At 41.9% G+C, this 20,104-nt stretch overlaps 1 protein-coding gene across 2 annotated transcripts in view; it reads left to right on the top strand.

Moving 5' to 3' along the window:
- The window catches only part of ATRNL1 (attractin like 1), an 857,293-nt gene that overhangs the window by 477,561 nt on the left and 359,628 nt on the right, over window positions 1–20,104 (top strand). For both annotated transcript variants that reach the window (XM_089653036.1, XM_089653035.1), the window contains exon 24: window positions 9,432–9,589. In XM_089653036.1, coding sequence (XP_089509162.1) covers window positions 9,432–9,589 — 158 coding nt within the window. The remainder of the gene's footprint in view (window positions 1–9,431; window positions 9,590–20,104) is intronic.

Below are 20,104 nucleotides of genomic sequence, written 5' to 3'. Positions count from 1 at the left end.
TGTCCTCTGAATGGCACCTGCGCTGAGCGGGTGACCTCCTGTGCTCACAGTGCAGCAGGGCTGCCTTACAGCATGGAACCCGAAAGTTAATGGAGATCACTGGAGTATTGGTGTCTACTACAGTGATTTCCTGCTTCCATGGGGATGCCACAGCTATGGTATATGCATAGTTACATTGATCCAAGGTGGACCATGTCATGCTATACCTGAATTTATCTTTAACAAGTTTTGGACACTGGGCATTCTACACATGAACAAAAAAACAACAGCAATGTAACCAGGTGCACAGGGCATGTGTAGAGTGACCTGTTCTTTTGCCCTCTGCCGCTCCCCCCCTCTCATTTGGTGGCAATTCCTAAATGTCAGAATGGCAGGTGGGAGTTGCTGTGTTAATACCTTAGCTGTAGAAACTACTGCTCTCAAAAATGGACCATCAGTTACAGAGTTTATAAACAATGTTCCGAGATACAAAGTAATATTGTTCAGACACAGGATAGAGAGATACAAAATAACATTGTTTCTGTTGCATTTTTGCCATTTCATTCATCTGCAGACAAAAGGGATAAGCTTCAATCCGCTTATGTTGCCAGTTGGCCCCTATTTGCATTATGTACTTCGTCACATACACATGAATTTTTGCGCTGTGCAAATATGGGCTGCCCCACACATGACAAATGCGGCAAAGAAGCTCATGTATCTCTTTTAGCTTTGTGCATTTTCTTTAGATGTGCATTTTTACATGCACAAAACAGGGTGTCTTCCTTGCCGCATTGCTGTAGTGTGACCACAAACCTAAAGCTGAATTTCAGGTATGGATTTTATTGTATAGTTACATCGGTCTAGCTTGTTAATATACTTGTGTGACCGCTGTGAATTACTGTAGTAGTATGCATTACTACAGTGATCGCTGTGGTCTATTGAGTCCTGTGCCAAGCAGCTGCCCTACTGCATAGTAACCACAGGTGGTCGTTGGCCTGGCATGGGCGCCATTCACAGTATAGGTTCTTCTTAATAAATGCAAAGTGTGCTCTGATTGGATGAGATGGAGATAGTGACGTCAATGCCCTGCCTCTCCAAATAATTTTTATAAGATAATATCACCGAAAGACAGGATTGATTGTTTGTATTTGTGTGTATACACACACGTCCATATATATTTGGGCACAGGCAAAATTTTAGTTTTTTTTTTAGGTATTTACTGAAACATATTCAAGCTATAGTTATATAATGGATATGGGCTGAAAGTGCACACTCTCAGGTTTAATTTAAGGGGATGGAAATCCATATTGGAGGAAGGGTTTATGAATTACAGCTCTTAAGAGTAGCCACCCCCCCCCTATTCAAGGGACCAAAAGTAATTGGACAATTGAATATAATCATAAATAAAATGTTGATTTGTAATATTTTGTTGAGAATCCTTTACTGGCAATGACTGCCGGAAGTCTGGAACCCATGGACATCACTAAAGACTGAGTTTCCTCCTTTCTGATGCTTTGCCATTCTCTAACTGCAGCTGACTTCAGTTGTTCTTTGTTTGTGGGTCTTTCTGCCTTTAGTTTTGCCTTCAGCAAGTGAAATGCATTCTCATTTGGGTTGAGATCAGGTGATTGACTTGACCATTGCAGAAAATTTAACTTCTTATCCTTCAAAAGCTCCTGGGTTGCTTTTGTAGAGTGTCTTGGATCATTGTCCATCTGCATTGTGAAGTTCCCTATAATCAACTTTGCTGCATTTGGCTGAATCTGGGCTGACAGTATATCTCTAAACACTGCAGAATTCATCAGACTGCTTCTGTCTTCTTTCACATGATCAGTAAACACCAATGACGCAGTGCCACTGGAAGCCATTCATGCCCATGCCATCACACTGCCTCCACCATGTTTTACAGATGACGTTGTGTGCTTTGGATCGTGAGCTGTTCCAAGCCTTCTCCACACTTTTTTCTTCCCACCATTCTGGTACAGATTAATCTTAGCTTCATCCGCCCTCAGTGTTACAGCGTTTTTACAGCTAAAAAACTCCTCTGGAAACCCACTAGTCCTGTTTTTTTTTCTAGCCAAAAAACGTTGACTACAGTCTGTGTGCATGGGCACATAAGATAACATGCTGGGGGGTTTACTAGCTGTAGAAAAAACCGTCAAAAGCCAAAAACAGCCGCTGTAAAAACGTACAGTGTGCATGAGGACTCACAATGGCCTGTTTCACTTTTATGGACAGCTCCTTTGAACGCATGATGTAGGTTCACAGCAATAGATTCCAAATGCAAATACCACACTTAGAATCAACTCCAGACCTTTTACCTGCTTAATTAATGAAGAAATAACGAAGGAGTAGCCCACACCTGGCCATGAAACCGCTTTTGATTCAATTGTCCAATTACTTTTGGTTCCCTGAAAAAGGAGGGATGGCTACTCTTAAGAGCTGTAATTCCTAAACCCTTCCTCCAATTTGGATGTACATACCCTCAAATTAAACCCGAGAGTGTGCACTTTCAGCCCATATCCATTATATAACTATAGCTTGAATATATTTGGTAAATACCTGAAAAAAACTAAAGTTATGCCTGTGTCCAAATATATATGGACCTAACTGTGTGTGTGTATATATGTGTGTATGTATATAATGTGTATATATATATATATATATTTATATTTTTATATATATATATTTTTAGTCATCTCAGGTTATGACAAAGTTATTGCCAAATAAAAAGGGCCCATGTAAACATTGCTCTGGTTCATAGGAAGTGAGAGCTGAAGTGGTTAAGTGTGAAATTTTTCCCATTGGCCATAGAATTCTTTTGTGTGCAGATCAAAAACAATTACCAATGTGGCTCAGTGGCTTAGCAAATGAATACAATTATTCCACCTTCAGACATGCGAAGACCTTCGCTGTGCGATCTCCCGCCGTAATTACCAATCCATCTCCCTGATCAAACAGAACTGCCGGGCTGTTAAATGCGGCTCGTAAATGTCACAATGTATCGGTATGTAATGTGTTCTTTCCCTGGACTGCCCCCCCGGCCCGCGAACATTCCCTCTCTGGTGCACCAAGCCGTGAATTTTTATTGACACACGGAGTAAATTTTCGGCGGGTCGGCGCTAGAGAGGGTACTAAACAGGACTTGTTTATCGGGAAATTTATATCCTAATATATTAGTTCATTCATTTTTTTTTTTCTTAGTCAAGGCTATAGAACGCAGCATCTGCTCAAATTTTTCCACCCATAAAATTAAGACATTTTGAGCTGTCGCAGTTTGTTATAGCCCTAAAGGAGCAAAAAAAAAAATATTGATTTAAAAAGCAAATCTGTGCCGTGCATTGTACAATGGCGCTGTGTATGACACCGCGAGGCTCATACTGTAAAACAGCACTGACTGCAACACCCGTGGCAGCCAGAAAGATTGTTACAGAAATGATTTCAACATAGGACAGTTTGTGTTTCTTCTGAATGATGTGTTTTACATACATAGAGGAGACAATCCATCCAAAAATATTTCAGTTATAGGTGGAGTCACCCCCCCTTCTTTAAGAGCGCTTCAGGCCATAGATCCGGGCAATTAGCTTGGGGTGTCCTCAGTCCTCCTATTAAGTGCTGTATAATGTGGGGGAAAAATGTGTGGTGTTCTTAATGGGCCTCCCCCCAGAGAATAAAGGTGGTTTATGTGAACCAGCACAGGTACCTACAAGACAGATTCCTTTTTCAGGGACGACCACAAGCAGCCTGCATTAACCTTCCTTGCAGGGTTTCTTTTTTTCTTTTAATTGTTTAGTCCCTGGGGCAAGAAGACATATTTAGTAAATGATGTCGGAAGTTCTAAGCCGTCCTTAATGTATTTTTTATTTTGTCTCTTTGTCCCATTATAACAAGTTTTGGCTAGAGTTGGGCTTTTACTCACATTGTTAGTTTAAATCTGACCTCCAGCTTTCCCTTCAGTCTTGCACAGTTGTACCGGCTTCTCTCCTGGACTAAAATGGCTTACTCTGATTTCACTGCACACTGTGAGCTTCTCACAATGTTCAATAGAAGCTGCAGCAAGTCCGACAAATGCCACCTAATTTCCTAGTTGGAAGATGTCCAGCATCATCGAGCTTGGGGGATTCCAAACTTTCTAAACAAAGGGCCAGTTTACTGTCCTGATGTCAGTAGGAAAGAAATAATGTATCATTGTTTGGTGTCAGTGAGAGGAATTCTGCCCCATGGTTGGTGTCATTGGACCCTATCATTTGTGTCACTGGGAGGAATTTTGCCCCATCGTTGATGTCATTGGAAGGAGTTGTGCCTCCTTCATTGGTGTAAGTGGGGGGAATTATACCCAATTGTTGGTATCAGTATATGAAATAGTGCCCCAAGGGCCAGATAAAAGCAAGCAAGGGGCCGCATCTGGCCCCCGAGTCGCAGTTTGGAGACCACTGATCTAACTTTTTCCTCCCCACCCTGATAGTCCCTAACCTGCCCCTTTCATTGATTAGATTTCACTTATTTCAATAATGAAGGCTCAGCATTACATGTTGAGGGCTCCTGCAAGGAGTACTGAGGCAGGGTGCCGTGATGTTTTCATGAAGCTATGTACAGCACCTCCCACCAGCCATGATCTGCTTGCATTGCATAGAGAAGTATAACAATTTAGTTATGACCTCACTGGGCCTATAATTTGGTATGCAGTGAAAACAGAAAGTTTTTATGTAAAATATAAGGAGATGAATCTTCAGCTTTAATGTAGGGCCCTCGAAACCCTTGTTACTGTATTGTCTCATGTTCTGTCCCCCACTATAATGTACAGCGCTGAGCAAACCTTTGGGCGCTATATAAATACTGTATAATAATAATAATAATGTTTCATGTCTGATATGTGATAGAGATTGTACTCCTCCCAAAAACGAGAGCAGGATCTGGTTCCTTCCAAAGGGGGAATGTCTCAGTGGCTGCAGATTTTTTAGTTGCTTTACGCCATGTTATCCTAAAAAGTCCCGTCTCCTGACCTATCAATGAGTTTGCCCAGTTTGCTTGGAGCATATTTTAGTTCTGATTTTTTTCCTCTCTTGACGTCTCAGCTTTTGTTTTTCTGAAATGAATTGCGCAGGGATGATTTCATCCATATTTATACGCAGAACATCGCGCTCCAGTCATTAGGAGTGACGTTGCTGACCCGGCATGATTGCTGTCCTGGTGGCAGAGCCTGGCATCGGACACAGTGGCAGGATGCTGCTGATTAAAGGACAGAGATGCTGCAACCTTTCAGAGAAAAAAAAGTCCATTTACCACCAACGTGTAATCTGCATACATTTCATCAACGGACTCTGTAAATACAGCAGGAAAATTTTGTGCTGAACCTTTCCTACCCTTAGCGTATTTCTGGCTGATTTTTTGTGATAAAGGATTGTCTGAGACCTTAAAGTGATTGTAAACCATCACCTTGTAAAACAACCCATTCAGTTTAAAATAGAAATGAAAGGTAAAACATTTGTGTATAGATATAAAAAACATTCTAAATCTCTTTTCTTCCCTTTTTTAATAAGTGATCACATAATCTCTGTTCTCAGCTGCATAAGAGCTGGGGGAGTAGAAAGTTCAGCACACTAATCTTCCCAGTGAATGGCTGTGCGGGGGCTGTGTCAGAACAAGTCTGTTCATTGGATGAGAGCAAGCTGAGTTCCCAGCACAGCTAGAGAACTGACCATGCTGTGTTCTCTTGCTTAGTGTGGCCAGTTTTTATTAGGAAAGCAGAGTGACTGGCAGGAACATCAGGGATTTCACACAAATGAAGCAATACAAAGAGAACAGGATACATTTTCATACAAGTACATGGTACAGCAGGCATATATTAGGTAAATGAAATGTTGGTTTTACATATTCCTAACCACTTAAGGACTGCCTGCCCACATTGTACTATGAACGGGTGGCCTGTACAGGCACATCCATGTACCTGTATGTCACTGGCCTCTACTGACTCCCACTGTGATTGTACAGCAGTTTGTCAGCAGCTCCCGGCCAATGATCCATGGCCAAGACTTGCTGATCGGCTGTGTCCAATCACAGCCCAGAGCCCTGCGTTGACAATCAACACAGGGCTCTGTTAAGAGGGAATGATCTCTTTGTTTCTTCTCCTTGCAAAGCAGGGAAAAGGAACGAAGTGATTTTTATTAAAAAGCAGCCAATAATACACACATGAACACTTGTTAGTTACACACATAACCCCTTGATTACCCCGAGATGTTAACCCCTTCTCAGCCAGTGTCATTAGTACAGTGACTGTGTACAGTATTATCACTTTTGATGTCAGTGCCAGTTAGTTCCCACCCAGTGTCATTGTCAGATTGCCCACTGCACTATCACAGTCTCACTATAAGTCGCTGATCACCGCCATTACTAGTATAAAAAATTCAGCATATAGACCATAGTTTATAGATGCTATAACGTTCACACAAACCAATCAGTATACACTTATTGGGAATTTTTTTTTAATCAAAGACATGTAGCAGAATACATTTTGGCCTAAATTAAATTTATTAAAAAATATATATTTTTTTTCATTTTCTGCCTTTTTCTTTTGTATAATAAAAAAATAAAACTGGTGATTAAATTCCACCAAAATAAATCTCTATTCATGTGAAAAAATTATGTGAATTTGGGTACAGTGTTTCATAACCGTGCAATTACAAATCAAAGTGGTGCTTTGCTAAATAGCAAAATATGGCTTGGTCATGAAGGGGGTAAGTGGTTATATAGGAGTTTCAGTCAGTTCTGCAAAAATTAAAAGTCAACAGCTACAAAAACTGTAGCTGCTGACTTTTAATAAACAGGCACTCACCTGTCCTGGGATCCAGCACCGTCCACACCTGGGCCAGTTCTTCACTGGTTTTCGGGTCATTCCGCGGCGACATGTCCCAGAAGGTTGGTGGGAGGAGAACTTCTGGTGGAATTGTTGCAGTGATCTGACCAGAAGTGCGAGCGGGTACCTGTCAACCAGGTACAGTACCAGCCCAATAGTCCCCCAAAAAATTCATTCCAAATATGGCGGGGAGGGAGAAGGAGGAGCGTTCCCCTTTTGGGTAAAATTCTGCTTTAAAATAGATGTATGACACTTAGGGGCTCATTTATAAAGCAGTGGTAATAATTAGTCATAATAAATACTATGCAATCTGGGAACCTATGTTACAGTACAGTTGCCACCATGTTGCGCTGGATAAAGTTTGTTGTTTTTTTTTTTTTAAAGAAAATAATTTTTGAAATCTGTTGCAAATTTTCTTACCTGGAGATCCTGCCAATAGAAAAACTTCTTGTTCAAGGCTGACACCGCTAAGGCAGGCCATAGATGCAACCATGAAAAGAAAATTGCTCGATTGCCCCTTCAACACAGTCAGTGATGATGGAAGAATCCCTCTTGCAGAGCTATTGTGTTCTCTCATAGGGGGGTGGGAACGCTGTCCCTGTATGGCGAGCACAGTGATTATTCTTAGTGGCTATAGCCGCTGGCAGTAAATCGCATGCTATAAATCCAACATTCTGGTTGTACTCAAGTCGATTGATGGATTGACTTGGGTACAACCAGCCTGCCCATACATTCCCTGCTAAATTGGCTGAGATTCCAACCATCTAGGGGCGGCCAGTGCCTCGCAAGTAAAAGGAGTGTTGTCAGCCTGCTATGGGAGTTTCTTCAGGTGGTCACTGTAATTCCTAACTGCCAACTGAAGGAGGGCAGGGCGCAAGCTGACAACTCTGTTGCTAATTGTGCAGCAGCAGCTTAGACTAGCCATATGCCTTAAAAGATTTGTCTCGTTCGGGCCCGCAGGTTTAGCAAGCTAAATGTATTGATTCTCCCATCCACACTAAACAGTGTGGATGAATGGATCTCCCGCTGTCGGCTATTGTATTTTGACACCCGACACCCATTACTGTCAGAATACCCGCACAGTGGCTGCAGCTGATTGGATGTGACCACTGTTCGGCAAATAATTCTTTACCCCCTGCTTTGATTTTCAGATCTAAGTATGTCAGGCTGGAGGGTGCCTACAGGGGCACCTAGAGCTCAAATTTGAGTTGGTTCATTAGGAACCGCTCAAAATTCACTTTGAAGATGGTCAACTTAGGGGTTGATTTTCTAAAGGCAAATAGAATGTGCACTTTGCAAAATGCAGTTGCGCTCTGTAAGAGCAGTTGCTCTAGAGCTTAGTAAATGAGCAGAAGCTCTGCTGACTTTCATCATCCAATCATGTGCAAGCAAAAACGTTGATTTTTTTAAATTTCCTTTGCATGTGATTGGTAATTCTTTGCCAAGTGAAACCTTACCTCATTTACTAAGCTCTGGAGCGACTCCACATGGAGAGTGTAACTGCACTTTGCAAAGTGCACAGTCTATTTGGCTTTAGTAAATCAACCCCATAGTGTTATCAGCCTGCAACAGGAAGTGCTGCTATTGGCAGGTTCTCCAAATAGGAAACTTTAAAACAAAGTCACAAAGAATAATTTAGTTTAAGAAAACTGTACACAGTGAGGCATGATGGCAAACATACTAAAAACAGATTTTGGGTTTATATATATAAATATATAATATGTAATGTACTGTGGTACAGTTTTAGCATACACTATAATATACAGTACAGTGATGGAGTGGACTTTGTTCACTTTGCAAAGAAAGTTTTCACTGAGCTTGAATGAGGTGACGTTGTAATGACTTCAATCATCCATCATGTGCAAGTAAAAATTCTGTTTTTTAAAAAAATGGGCTATAGACACAAAACAATTAAATTAAATGTATTCCTCAATCGCTATAAAGGTTATGAAACCATACTGTGTTCACCAAATGTCTTTGCAAACCCAGATTTTACCTTGTAAATGTAGCAGTGACGTTATCACTGTGCTGTACATAACCTGAGCAGACCTGTTAGAGGGGCCCAGCAGGCTCCATCTACTAGAAGCTTGTTGAGAACTACAGGAGGGGGCAGAGACTAGACCAGTCACCCTGCACAAGGAAAAAGAGCAGCAGTGACTGGTCTTTAGTATAGGAAAAGTCTCACTCTGGATCTGGAAAAAATACACAAAGCACTCCAAGATTCAAGGAAGAATACATATGATCCATGTATTTAGACAACATGGACCTATTGTGGACTTCAGCTATGTTTTTTCTTTGCATGTCTTTTGGGTATTCTTTCCAATGTGATTATTCACTTTGTTTAACCTCATTCACTAAGATAAGTGAAAATTCACTTTATGAAGTGAACCTTATCTGCTTTACTAAATTAAACCCACCATAACATGTGTGAAATGCCAACACACTATAGAAGATGGCCTCTTAACTTGTAGAGTTGCATATAATATATAAAACAATGACTGTTTCCTATATTGAACAATTTTAGCTACTTATAAAATATGGTGGTTTCTTATATTGTATAGTGTCACAGTTCTAACCCATGTTGCTTCTGTGTTTGCAGCTGGCACGATATCAGGGGAAGAGGTTCCACTGGTGGCTAGATCTAACATTAAAGAATACCGGGACAGTTTCTCATGTGAGAAGTTTAATTTCCGGAGTAATCCCAACATCACTTTCTATGTCTATGTCAGCAACTTCTCCTGGCCAATCAAAATCCAGGTGAGTCTCTTGCTTTTCCATGCAGATCCTTTATAAACTTGTGGTGGAGGGTGGTCTTACCACAGTGACCCAATGAGTTGTCTCCACCATGTTCTGCTACACAGAAGGTTTGTTACATATTTACCATTCCTTAGAAAACACCAACTTGATATGGGTCACCATGTATCCCTCGCATTGAAATTTATTTGGGTTTTGCTTACTAAGTGGTATTGTGTTCCCTAAAGTGGTTGTAAACTTACCAATGAAACGATTGGCCTCAGGTGATACAAAGAGATGAAACAAATTCTCCTACATAAATTGTACCTGTTTACCTGCAGTATTCTCTTCTCTACATCCATTTAAAGTGCTAAATTTATATAGTTTGTCCGAGAGTTCAGAAAAAAGGGGTGGAGAGATGAAATTACACTCTGCAGAGCTCAGTGAGGAAAGAGCTGATTGGAGGGAAGAGACTGGAGGTCCCTCCTCAGTCACTATTGCTCTCTTGGTGTCAGGAAAACTTGTCAGAAGTGATTCATATTGATATCAGAGGAATGAAGCAGCAGACAGAAATAACACTTAGTGCTCCTAATTGGGACACATACGCACTATAGACGGATATGCTGTCTTCATGTTTCATGCCTGAGGTTTACAACCACTTTAAACTAACATCCATTAAAGCTAGCTACACACATTATATTATTTTGGGACCTAGTCACACTTGAGTATTGTGGCAATATACCTGCTCTAAATGCCCTCAAGGAGCTTATAATGTAAAGTCCCTATCTCAAATGTATGCACACACATACAGTTAGGTCCATATATTTGGACACAGGCACAATTTTTTAGTTTTTTCAGGTATTGACCAAAACATATTCAAACTATAGTTATATAATGGATATGGGCTGAAAGTGCACACTCTCAGGTTCAATTTGAGGGTATGTACATCTGAATTAGAGGAAGGGTTTAGGAATTACAGCTCTTAAGAGTAGCCATCCCCCCTTTTGTCATTCTTTTCCCACAAATAGAGCTTTCTTTCGGTGGTATTTGATCACCTCAGCATTTTTAGTTTTTGCGCAATAAACAAAAAAGACCGACAATTTTGAAAAAAAAACAATATTTTTGACTTTTTGCTATGAAACATATCCAATGAAAAAATAAAATTTCTTCATAAATTTAGGCCAAAATGTATTCTGCTACATGTCTTAGCTAAACAAAAATCCCAATAATTGTATATGAATTGGTTTATGTGAAAGTTATAGCATCTACAAATGACGGTATACTGTACATACTGGAATTTGTATTTATATATAATTAGTTCTTTTTATACTAGTAATGGTGGCAATCAGTGACTTATAGTGGGACTGCGGTGGGCATTCTTACACTGGGTTGGAACTAACTTCCACTGACATCCCCAGTGACACTAATACAGTGATTAGTGTTAATAAAAAGCACTGACACTGTACTAATGACACTGGACAGGAAGGGGTTAACATCTGGGGCGATCAAAGGGTTAACTGTGTGTGTTTTACATTGTGTTCTGTGTACTGTTACATAGGAGACATGCTGCTTTTTATCTCTCTGCTGTGCAGAGAGATACAAAGCAGCATGTCCATCCTGACAGGAGAGAGACCTGTGTTGTTTATACAGAGGTCTCTGCCCTGTCAGCTTTCCCCGGCGATCACTGAGTGCCGGCCGGAAATCGCCCATCCCCAGCTGCCAATAGCGGCGCGGGTAGGTCGACGCCTGCGCCCCGTACCTGGAAATGCAAATTTATACGTGATTTTGCACAGCCATGCCGCCCTGTAGCAGTACTTCTGCTATAGGGCAGATGGCAAGTGGTTAATCTGTCCAGATGTTTTTGCTATTGAAAGTTGGTTGAAAATGCCACAGTTTCCCTATGGGCATAACCATATAGGGCAAAGTAGCAGGTTCCTTTGAGATCCCTTCCCCTGTCTGCTGATACTTACCTTGTGTTGCTCCCCCACCAATCCAATCACCAGCGGGAGCTCTTGGAAATACATGCTATTTCCAGGTATTGGGAAGCATATGAGCTTCTCTCCTCCCTTCTATGATGCAGCACACCAGGATTGATCAGCCAATGGCCAGGCCTAAGTCTTGTTATTTGGAGGTAGAAAGGAAGGTGTTTAATCACGTGTAAGCTCCATCACAAATCAGCTTGGAGCTCACACAGGGCTTTAAACTTCAGTGGGAGAACAGGTTGACTGGGGTTGCGCTATAAAGAAAACCTGTCATCTTGTCCTGGTTGACTCAGTCTAGCAGCCTCCATCTGTAACTGCATTATCACTTTAAGTTGGAGTATTGTGTAAGTATGAGGATTGATAATTACATTATGGTATGTTAGTGCCTCTCTGTGTGTTGCTGTTGTATCTGAGCACTTCCTTTCCACCATCTCTCCGCATATCCACCGGCATGTCTCCTTGCCGTATTACCTGTGCAATCTGTGAATTTGTTTTACATAATTTATGGAATTCCTCCCTGTGAGTCCTCAGAGACGGGCATTAATCAGACGCGCCCAGTCATTGGTTGGATGAGCTCCAATACAAACCCAGCGTGGCGAAGCCTCCTTCGTGGCTAGTTCATCAGTTCCTCATCACTGTCAGTGTCAGCAGAGCCAGGAGGGTTCCTGGCCGCTGTCCTTGTTCATGGTTCCACCTCACCGATTTTTCTCTCCGTTGTTGGAATCCCCCAATGTGCAGGGAAAAGGCTTTATCCTGGGGGAGGATTATTAAGTGTCGGGCTTGTTAGCAATTATCTGAGAGGCTTAAAAAGGTTCTGAGAGTGAGGGGGATGTCGAAAGGACAGGATCTCAAGAGATGTAAAATGAAAAATAAATTAAATTTGGATGGCTTTCCTACTTCTCATTTTTGAATGTTTGTGTTAGTACAAAAATGTACTTAGAAATGTAGAGATAACACTCACCTCTCCTCAGTTGTAGCACTGGGTCCTTTTCTGGTGTGCAGTTTCTAGGACTTCTGGGTTTCACCTAGAGTGCTGGCAATGCCTTAGATCAGGGGTGGCTAACCTGTGGCTCTCCAGCTGTTGTGGAACTACACTGGAGAGCCGCAGGTTGGCAACCCCTGCCTTAGATGGTGAAACATCACGGAGCTCAAGATTGGGCAATATTTTGCTACACCTAAGCTGAGCCCCCTGCTGCAGTCCCTCCTGTGCATTCCAGTAACCTCTGTGAGTGAGATTTACTAAAACTGGAGTACTCGGAATCTTGTGCAGCAGTGCATGGTAGCCAATCAGCTTCTAATGTCAGCTTGTTCATTTAAGCTTTGGCAATAAAACCTGAAAGCTGATTGGTTGCAGAGTTGCACCAGATGTTGGCGCTCTCCAATTTTAGTAAATAACCGCCAATGTCTCCTGTGTTAACCTGTGATCTCACAGCACCCTGTGTCTCTCAGAGACCCTATTGTATCCTGGTTGCCCCTGTGTCTCCTAATGAGACCCAGTGTGCCTTATATCATCCAGTACATCATTGTGCACTCTGTGTGCCACTTATGTATGTACACCCTTCAGTACACTCCTGTAACCTTCTAGACAGACTCTTTCTCTGTGCATGCACACCCCTGTCTTTGACAGTAGAGTTTAGAACCATGTCACAATATCAATGTCATTTACATGATTGTGTCATCTCTGAGCTGGCATATCAGGGCAGGAAGTTGGTGGTTAACCTAGCTGATGCCTGGACAAAGATGGCCCCATCCTGCAGATAAGGGCGTTATCAGGGGAAGCTTTCGTCAATTTCTGTGAGCGGTAAAAAATACCTGGAAGGGTTATGCTGACACATTACTGAGCATGCCTGAAGTTATCATGCTAGCTAAAATTTAGGGATTTCAATTAATGGATCATGACTTATACGATGTGCATGGAAATCTAACAGTAAGAAAAGGTCTTGCCTGTTAGGGCCCGGGCACACATAGCCCATCCTTTCTTCCTTTATTCCGCTAGCTCGTAGATGCTGCCTGATTTACTGTGGACAGATACGAAGCATTGATCTCCCACAAATTACTAATTGCTGTTTGGCACATTTTGCATGACGCGGGCATTGATAAGGAGCTGTGAATTGCAATGTCCAGGCAGCTGTGGCACCAGTGTTCCAGTACTTCCAGGAATACGATGGGTTTTATGGGTGCGTCTGGCCCGATACACCGCTTCTCCAGTATTATAAAGAGTATTTATGACGGCTTTAATGTATAGTTAAGGAGGAGGCGAGGGAGAGAGCGGGACGGCTGCCAGAGCGTGGGGAGATGGATTCCATCCAGGCACATCATTTCTTACAAAATCTCCCATTTCTGACAGAAAAAAGACTTCCCAGAATTGTCAAGAATAAACTGCCATAATATGGATGACCGGCGGAAAATGATGCATGATTATGAAGTATGGGATGTTTAAAGTAGAACTGTAGGCAAACATTAGAAGTTGGTGTGTTGTTCATCATAAAAAGTGACCTCCTGTGTGTATTGTACATGTCGTTTTTCCACCTCTAAGATAAAATATTGCATTCCCATAACAGAAGACATTTACACGTCTTCACTTCCAGAACAAAATCCAGAAACAAGGACCCTAGTCTCTGCTTATGGATGAGTGAGCAGAGTCATGCAAATCATTCCTTTTTGCCACTTTGAGCTGTCGCCGTATCCTGACCTGATGGTGAATAGCCTAGATGTAGCCATAGATTTACCACTATTACCAGCTTGCATATTGTTGTTTCAGGATTCTTAGCCATCATCAGTGCAAGACATGGCTTTACTGGCTCTAGATTTTATCTGGCCTGTAGCTAGGGTCAGAGGGATATCCTCAATATGCACTGATTAAGGTCAGCAGAGGCTGCCTTTGGATTCCGATTGGGGACCTTGATGTAAGGGGGAACTCTGATGGGGACCCTATTGTAAGGGGGAACTCTGGGGACCCTATTGTAAGGGAGAACTTTGATGGGGACCCTATTGTAAGGGAGAACTTTGATGGGGACCCTATTGTAAGGGTGAACTTTGATGGAGGAGCTGATAGTGAGCCCCGGTAGGCTTGAGAGCTGGCTAAACTCTACTTTCCAGGTGAGAGGTGAAACAACCCAAGTGCCTGCCTTCCTGTGGTCTCTGCCTTCTCCCCTGCCAAGCTCCCCCCCCTCCACCTCAGTGATCTCCTTTGCACCCAGCACACACTGAAGGGGAAGAGCATAGGCCTAGAGCTGCCTCCCAACTCTGCCCCTTAGCTCCGGCTCCCAGCTTTAGACACTTACTGGCTTGCAGCTGCTCCTGAGTCCCGCTGGTAAGGCAGGGGTGCTAATGTAGGAAGGAGGGGGGGTCTGATCTAATGGAGGTATCTGAGGGGGAGGGGCACTGATATAAGGTGACTGTGAGCTAATGTGGGTCTCTAAGGGAGGGTGCTGACTGCTTATCAGAAGTCAGCACCCACCTATTAGATCAGAGTCCCCCTATATCAGCATCACCCCCTTAGAGACCTCCCATTAGATTAGAGTCCCTTTATATTCGCACCCCTCTCAGAGACCCCCCCCTCCCCATTAGATTAGAGTCCCTTTATATTAACATCCCCCTTGAAGACCCCCCTCCATTATATCATATATACTGTATACACAGGGGTTAGACTATTAAAAAGTGGAAACACTACATGATTTGCAAGTGTGAAAGTGCCAACATGTTTCACATTGAAAGTGGAAGTGATGTAACACTCTTTTGCTTCCACTGACCAAATGAGCCAAAAGGACATTGCTCAGGATTGTGTCCTGGAATAAGAAAACAACTTCTGTAAAAGTGACTGCAGAGCTCAATCGCAGTCTTCATGGGACTCAGTCTTCATGGGACTGAGATTGAGCTCTGCAGTCACTTTTGCAGCAGTTGTTTTCTTATTCTAGGTCACAGTCCTGCACAATGTCCTTTTGGCTCATTTGGTCAGTGGAAGCATCTTTTTCCAGAGCAGCCTGTATTTCTTTTGAGGTTGCCTTTGGTTTTTTCTTTGAATCCCGGACAATTCTCCTGTCAGTTATGGCTGCAATCTTTCTTGGTCTACCTGACCTTGGCTTGGTATCAAGAGATCCCTGAACTTTCCACTTCTTAGAAGGAGATTTAACAGTACTGATTGGCATATTCAATGCTTTGGACATCTTTTTATGTACTTTTCCATCCTTATAAAGTTCCATTATCTTGTTACGCAGGACTTTTGACAGTTCTTTTCTGATCCCCATGGCTCAGTATCTAGCCTAGTCAGTGCTTCCACGTAAGAGCTAACAAACTCATTGACTATACACTGACACTAATTGCAATTTAAAAAGCCACAGATGTGGGACATTAACCTCTAATTGGCATTATAACCCGTGTGTGTCACCTTGTGTGTCTGTACCAAGGCCAAATATTCCAGGGGAGGGAAATTTTTGATCTGGGCCATTAGGGTGATTTCTGTTATCATTATGATTTAAGAAGGAGCCAAACAACTATTTGATAATAAATGGCTTCATATGATCATAATCCTTCAATTAAAGAGCATTTTGTGGCATGATCAGTCATATTTTCAATATCGATGCCAAAATTTCACAATTTCTGCCAGGGTATGCAAACTTTTGAGCACAACTGTGTGTGTGTGTGTATATATATATATATATATATAGACATGCGTTGAGCACTTGTTATGCAATATTAAAAACAGTTCACTACAGTAATAGTACATTTAGCATTAGCACAAAATGGTGCAAACTAAATATTAATTATAAAGTGCTGCACTTATTATAACAAAGCCTAATATAGAAAATAAATGAAATAAAATATCAATATTGTGAAATGAACGACTGTGTCACTAACAGATAATGATGAATAAACAATGTAATCAAGAATCACAAGTATACAAAGTATCGATATTATCAAATAAAAATGTCAATGTTGCAAAACAAACATCAATAATCACTGAAAACTAAAAAATTTAATGCATGCGAACGTGCTTAAAGTCCATGAAAAAGATGTATTTAAAGTTCATAGAAACATAATTAAAACACAAACTTGTGTTGAAAATGCAAAAGCATGCTGTGAGTAAGTGCAGTCATTCCTCCTCCAGGTCCCACAAAGGTGTGCTCTCACCTGTCCATCTGACCCTTATTACAAAGGTCAAAATCAGATACACAGGTCAACCAGATGGATCCAATCCTATCTTCATCTAATTGCATTAAGGCTGCATGTTCATGCCTGGTTCAGATTTGCTCAGCTGAGAGCAGTAGTGGACACACACAGGAAATCACTTTTAAATCACTGTGCACTTTTCTGGTAGTTAGCAGTACTAGAACACCTTGAACAATGTTTCTATTGCAGAGCTGCGCAGGATATGCTCCAGTTACTATAATGGGGCCCTTGTATGCAGCTGTTTCCCCTACCGATAATTGGTACTCTGTGTTGTCAGGTCTGATGAGAATGCTTGACTCTCAAGGACTTTTATATCTATATGAGACATTATACAAACATATTTATAAGTGATGTACTGAAGGTCAGAACACAGGCATTACATTGTTGTTCTTCTGTTTATGACCTGGATGACCCAACATCAAACACTGAGAAGTCATTCACAACACTAGATAAACACATTAAATGTTACTCAAGTGAACAGCTTCAAAATACATAAACTCAGTGAACTGAAAAACAAGAAGTGTGTAGTCGGCCTCAAAAGAACCAGAGAGAAACTTTATATAAAATAAATCTTAAATACAATTTAAAGTTTATCTTAAAGCATTAGTTTTGGATGGAGTAGGGAATGGTCCTTTTACACAAGCATGCCAATTAGTTCTGCTGGTCAGTTTTTCAAGCAGATCTGATTGGAAGCTCGATGGCAGTCTGTGGACAGGAGTATGATAATCTCTTAGTCCATCTAGGTCTGGAAGGAAAAGGTTTGAGTCCTTTTTTGTGGTTTTTTGTGGTTTTTTTTATTTAAATGTAAGGAATCAGAGGTAAAAGGATGTAAACGGATGTATGGTTGTTTACATCTGCCTCCTTACAGACCAGGGGTCTCCAAACTTTCTAAACAAAGGTCCAGTTTACTGTTCTGTAGTCTTTATGATGGCTGGACTGTGGCCAGTGGGAGTAAAAAATGCTCTAGCATTGGGAATAGTCAGTGTTTCAGCCTTGGTGGTGAGTAGGAGTGAAAAAATTTGATTACATTGATGGTCAGTAAGAGGAGGAATAGTGCCCCATCATGGGTATTAGTTGGAGGAATAATGCCCACTTTGTTGGTGTCAGTGGAAGGAATGGTGCCTTATTGTTGGTGTCAGTGGGAGGAATAGTGCCCCAGTAAGGCAAGCAAGGGACCACATCTGACCCATGGCCTGCAGATTTGCGAACACCGCCATAGACCTTAAATGGTTCTGTCACAAGTTGGATGAACAACAGTGAATGGACATAGATTTCACAAAAGCAATATCCATTCCATGGGGCTTCTGTTCAGCAAGGGATCTGTTTGCGAATTCCTAGAGGAAGGCCATTTGAAGAGACTCTTAGAACTCCTGTTAGTTTTTTTCCCAGATTTCATGTACTTTACCAAAGACACCACAGTGTCATGGTCAGGCTCTGAGAACAGTAGTTACCTTAGTAGATAGGCCAACAAGGAGAGTACACAGGCAGGTGACCCTGGTGGATGAAGCAGGGTCACCCGAGGCTTGGGGTCTAGGTACTAACTAGTATTCGTCAGAGCTCCTGATGGTGGAGATGGGTTTTGCTGTGTGTTAATACCAGGTCATGGTCCCCAGAACGGCCCCACTAGGAGTTGAGTAAGCTGGGGGCTAGTAGCAGATATAGCAGGTAGGTATCACACAGAAGTGTAGTCAGTAAACAAGTCAAAGGTCAGTAATGAGTTGTTGCAGGTTGGGATCAAGCAGTAGTGTAGTCGAGCAACAAGCCAAAGGTCGGTAACAAGTGATAACGAAGATAGACAGCAGTAGGAGAGACAAGAGCAAGATATTGGCTGGAGAGAGTACAATAATCTGGCAAACAGGAAGTGCAAAGGTATGGCTTTAATAGGAAGTTCATTGGAGGAGCAAGGGTTTAAAGGCAAACAAGACACAAAGCAAGGTTGTCTTAAGAGTTCAGGCAGGGAACTGTCCATCATCTCAGATGGCTCAGCAAGAAAAGGCAATGCAGAGGTCACAGGTTCAGACCCAGGTCCTGACACAGTAAGTGATAAAAATTTGCTTTGAAGCAAAAGAGCATCCTCTGTTAGACAGTTGTCAATCAAACAGATTTCTGTACTGACTCCACCTCCCGGAATGCCTACTGTCAGCACCTCTGAAGTTCAGAAGGCAGGCTTTGTGAAATGTGTGACATAGCAGTGCTACTCAAAAGGCATAGTTAACGTGTCTCCGAATTCAAGGAAATGTGTGCGGATCTTCACAAAATAAGTTTACAAATATCAAGATTGTTCAGATTATTAGGAGTAGGCTAGAAATAATTGAAAGAAAATGTGAACACTAATATATGATTTTACATTTTAACCATAGATAGTCTTAAACATTTCCTCCCTTTGGCTATAAGTGCTTATTAATTCCATCCAAAACATTATTTTTTCTTGCATTTGACCTTTTGCCTTCAGTGATTTTATCTATGTCCTTGTTGGAAGATGATTCTACATCAGTAGTGAGTATCAGGTAATGTCATTTGTTGGTGGTTGGGTTTTGCTGTTTTATGACCCTCTTCCTCACCTCACTGGCAGGTGGTGACACGTGACAGTGAGAGGAGTAAGAAAGTCTTCGTCTGCAGATGTCGTTCTTTATGGGGTGACAGATTGCGGAAATGTTCCAGGTGAATAATAAATCTCCCCTACGATCTCTCCTATCCCACTGAGCTGTTAGCTCCTATTGCGACTATTGCCATGGGCTTGCATCCATTGCAATCTGCTCCCTTGCAGCGGTTTACAGTCTTCGCGTAAATCAACGTCACCATCTTATTGGCCCTGGCTTCGCCCTTTTCGTTCGGGCGTAAAGTTATCCAAATCATTTCAATATTCTGTTGGGTTTTGTAAGGAGGCTTTTCTCTCATTCAGCAGAGATGGCCACAGTGCTGAGATAAATCAGCCGGGTCTGCAGACAGCGCCCGCTCTTTGCTGCTTTCTTTATGAGCTCCATAATGGTCCTGTAAATCATAGCGGAGTTCAACCATTCCACCCAGCCTCAGCCGATCCGCATGGCGCTCCTGAGTCTGATTGACTTGCATAGCCTCGCCTAGCTAGCTACATTACTGTCAGGGCTTGACTTATATTACCCAGCAACCCCTCACCAGGTCCTGCTAAGTCTTCCTTTAAATGGAATTTAATTTAAAGCGATACCGGCATCCCACCTAATTCATTCTGGCACTGAACTTCTGAGCGGATCTGAGCACTGAATTCCAGGCTTTCTGCTTGAACTGCCCCGGTACAGCTCAATAAAAACAAGATATTTTAGAATTTACTATTCAGAGCAGAAATGATCAGAGCAACTAATTACCCCAAAATTGTAGAAACCACATAAAACAATTATAAAATATGTACCTT

The sequence above is a fragment of the Staurois parvus genome, unplaced genomic scaffold, assembly GCF_062004578.1.
Source record: "Staurois parvus isolate SC_StPar_1 unplaced genomic scaffold, SC_StPar_1.0 ptg000697l, whole genome shotgun sequence".
Taxonomy (NCBI): domain Eukaryota; kingdom Metazoa; phylum Chordata; class Amphibia; order Anura; family Ranidae; genus Staurois; species Staurois parvus.
Note: the sequence above shows the minus strand (reverse complement) of the source record. Positions and strands in the feature narration are given on the sequence as shown.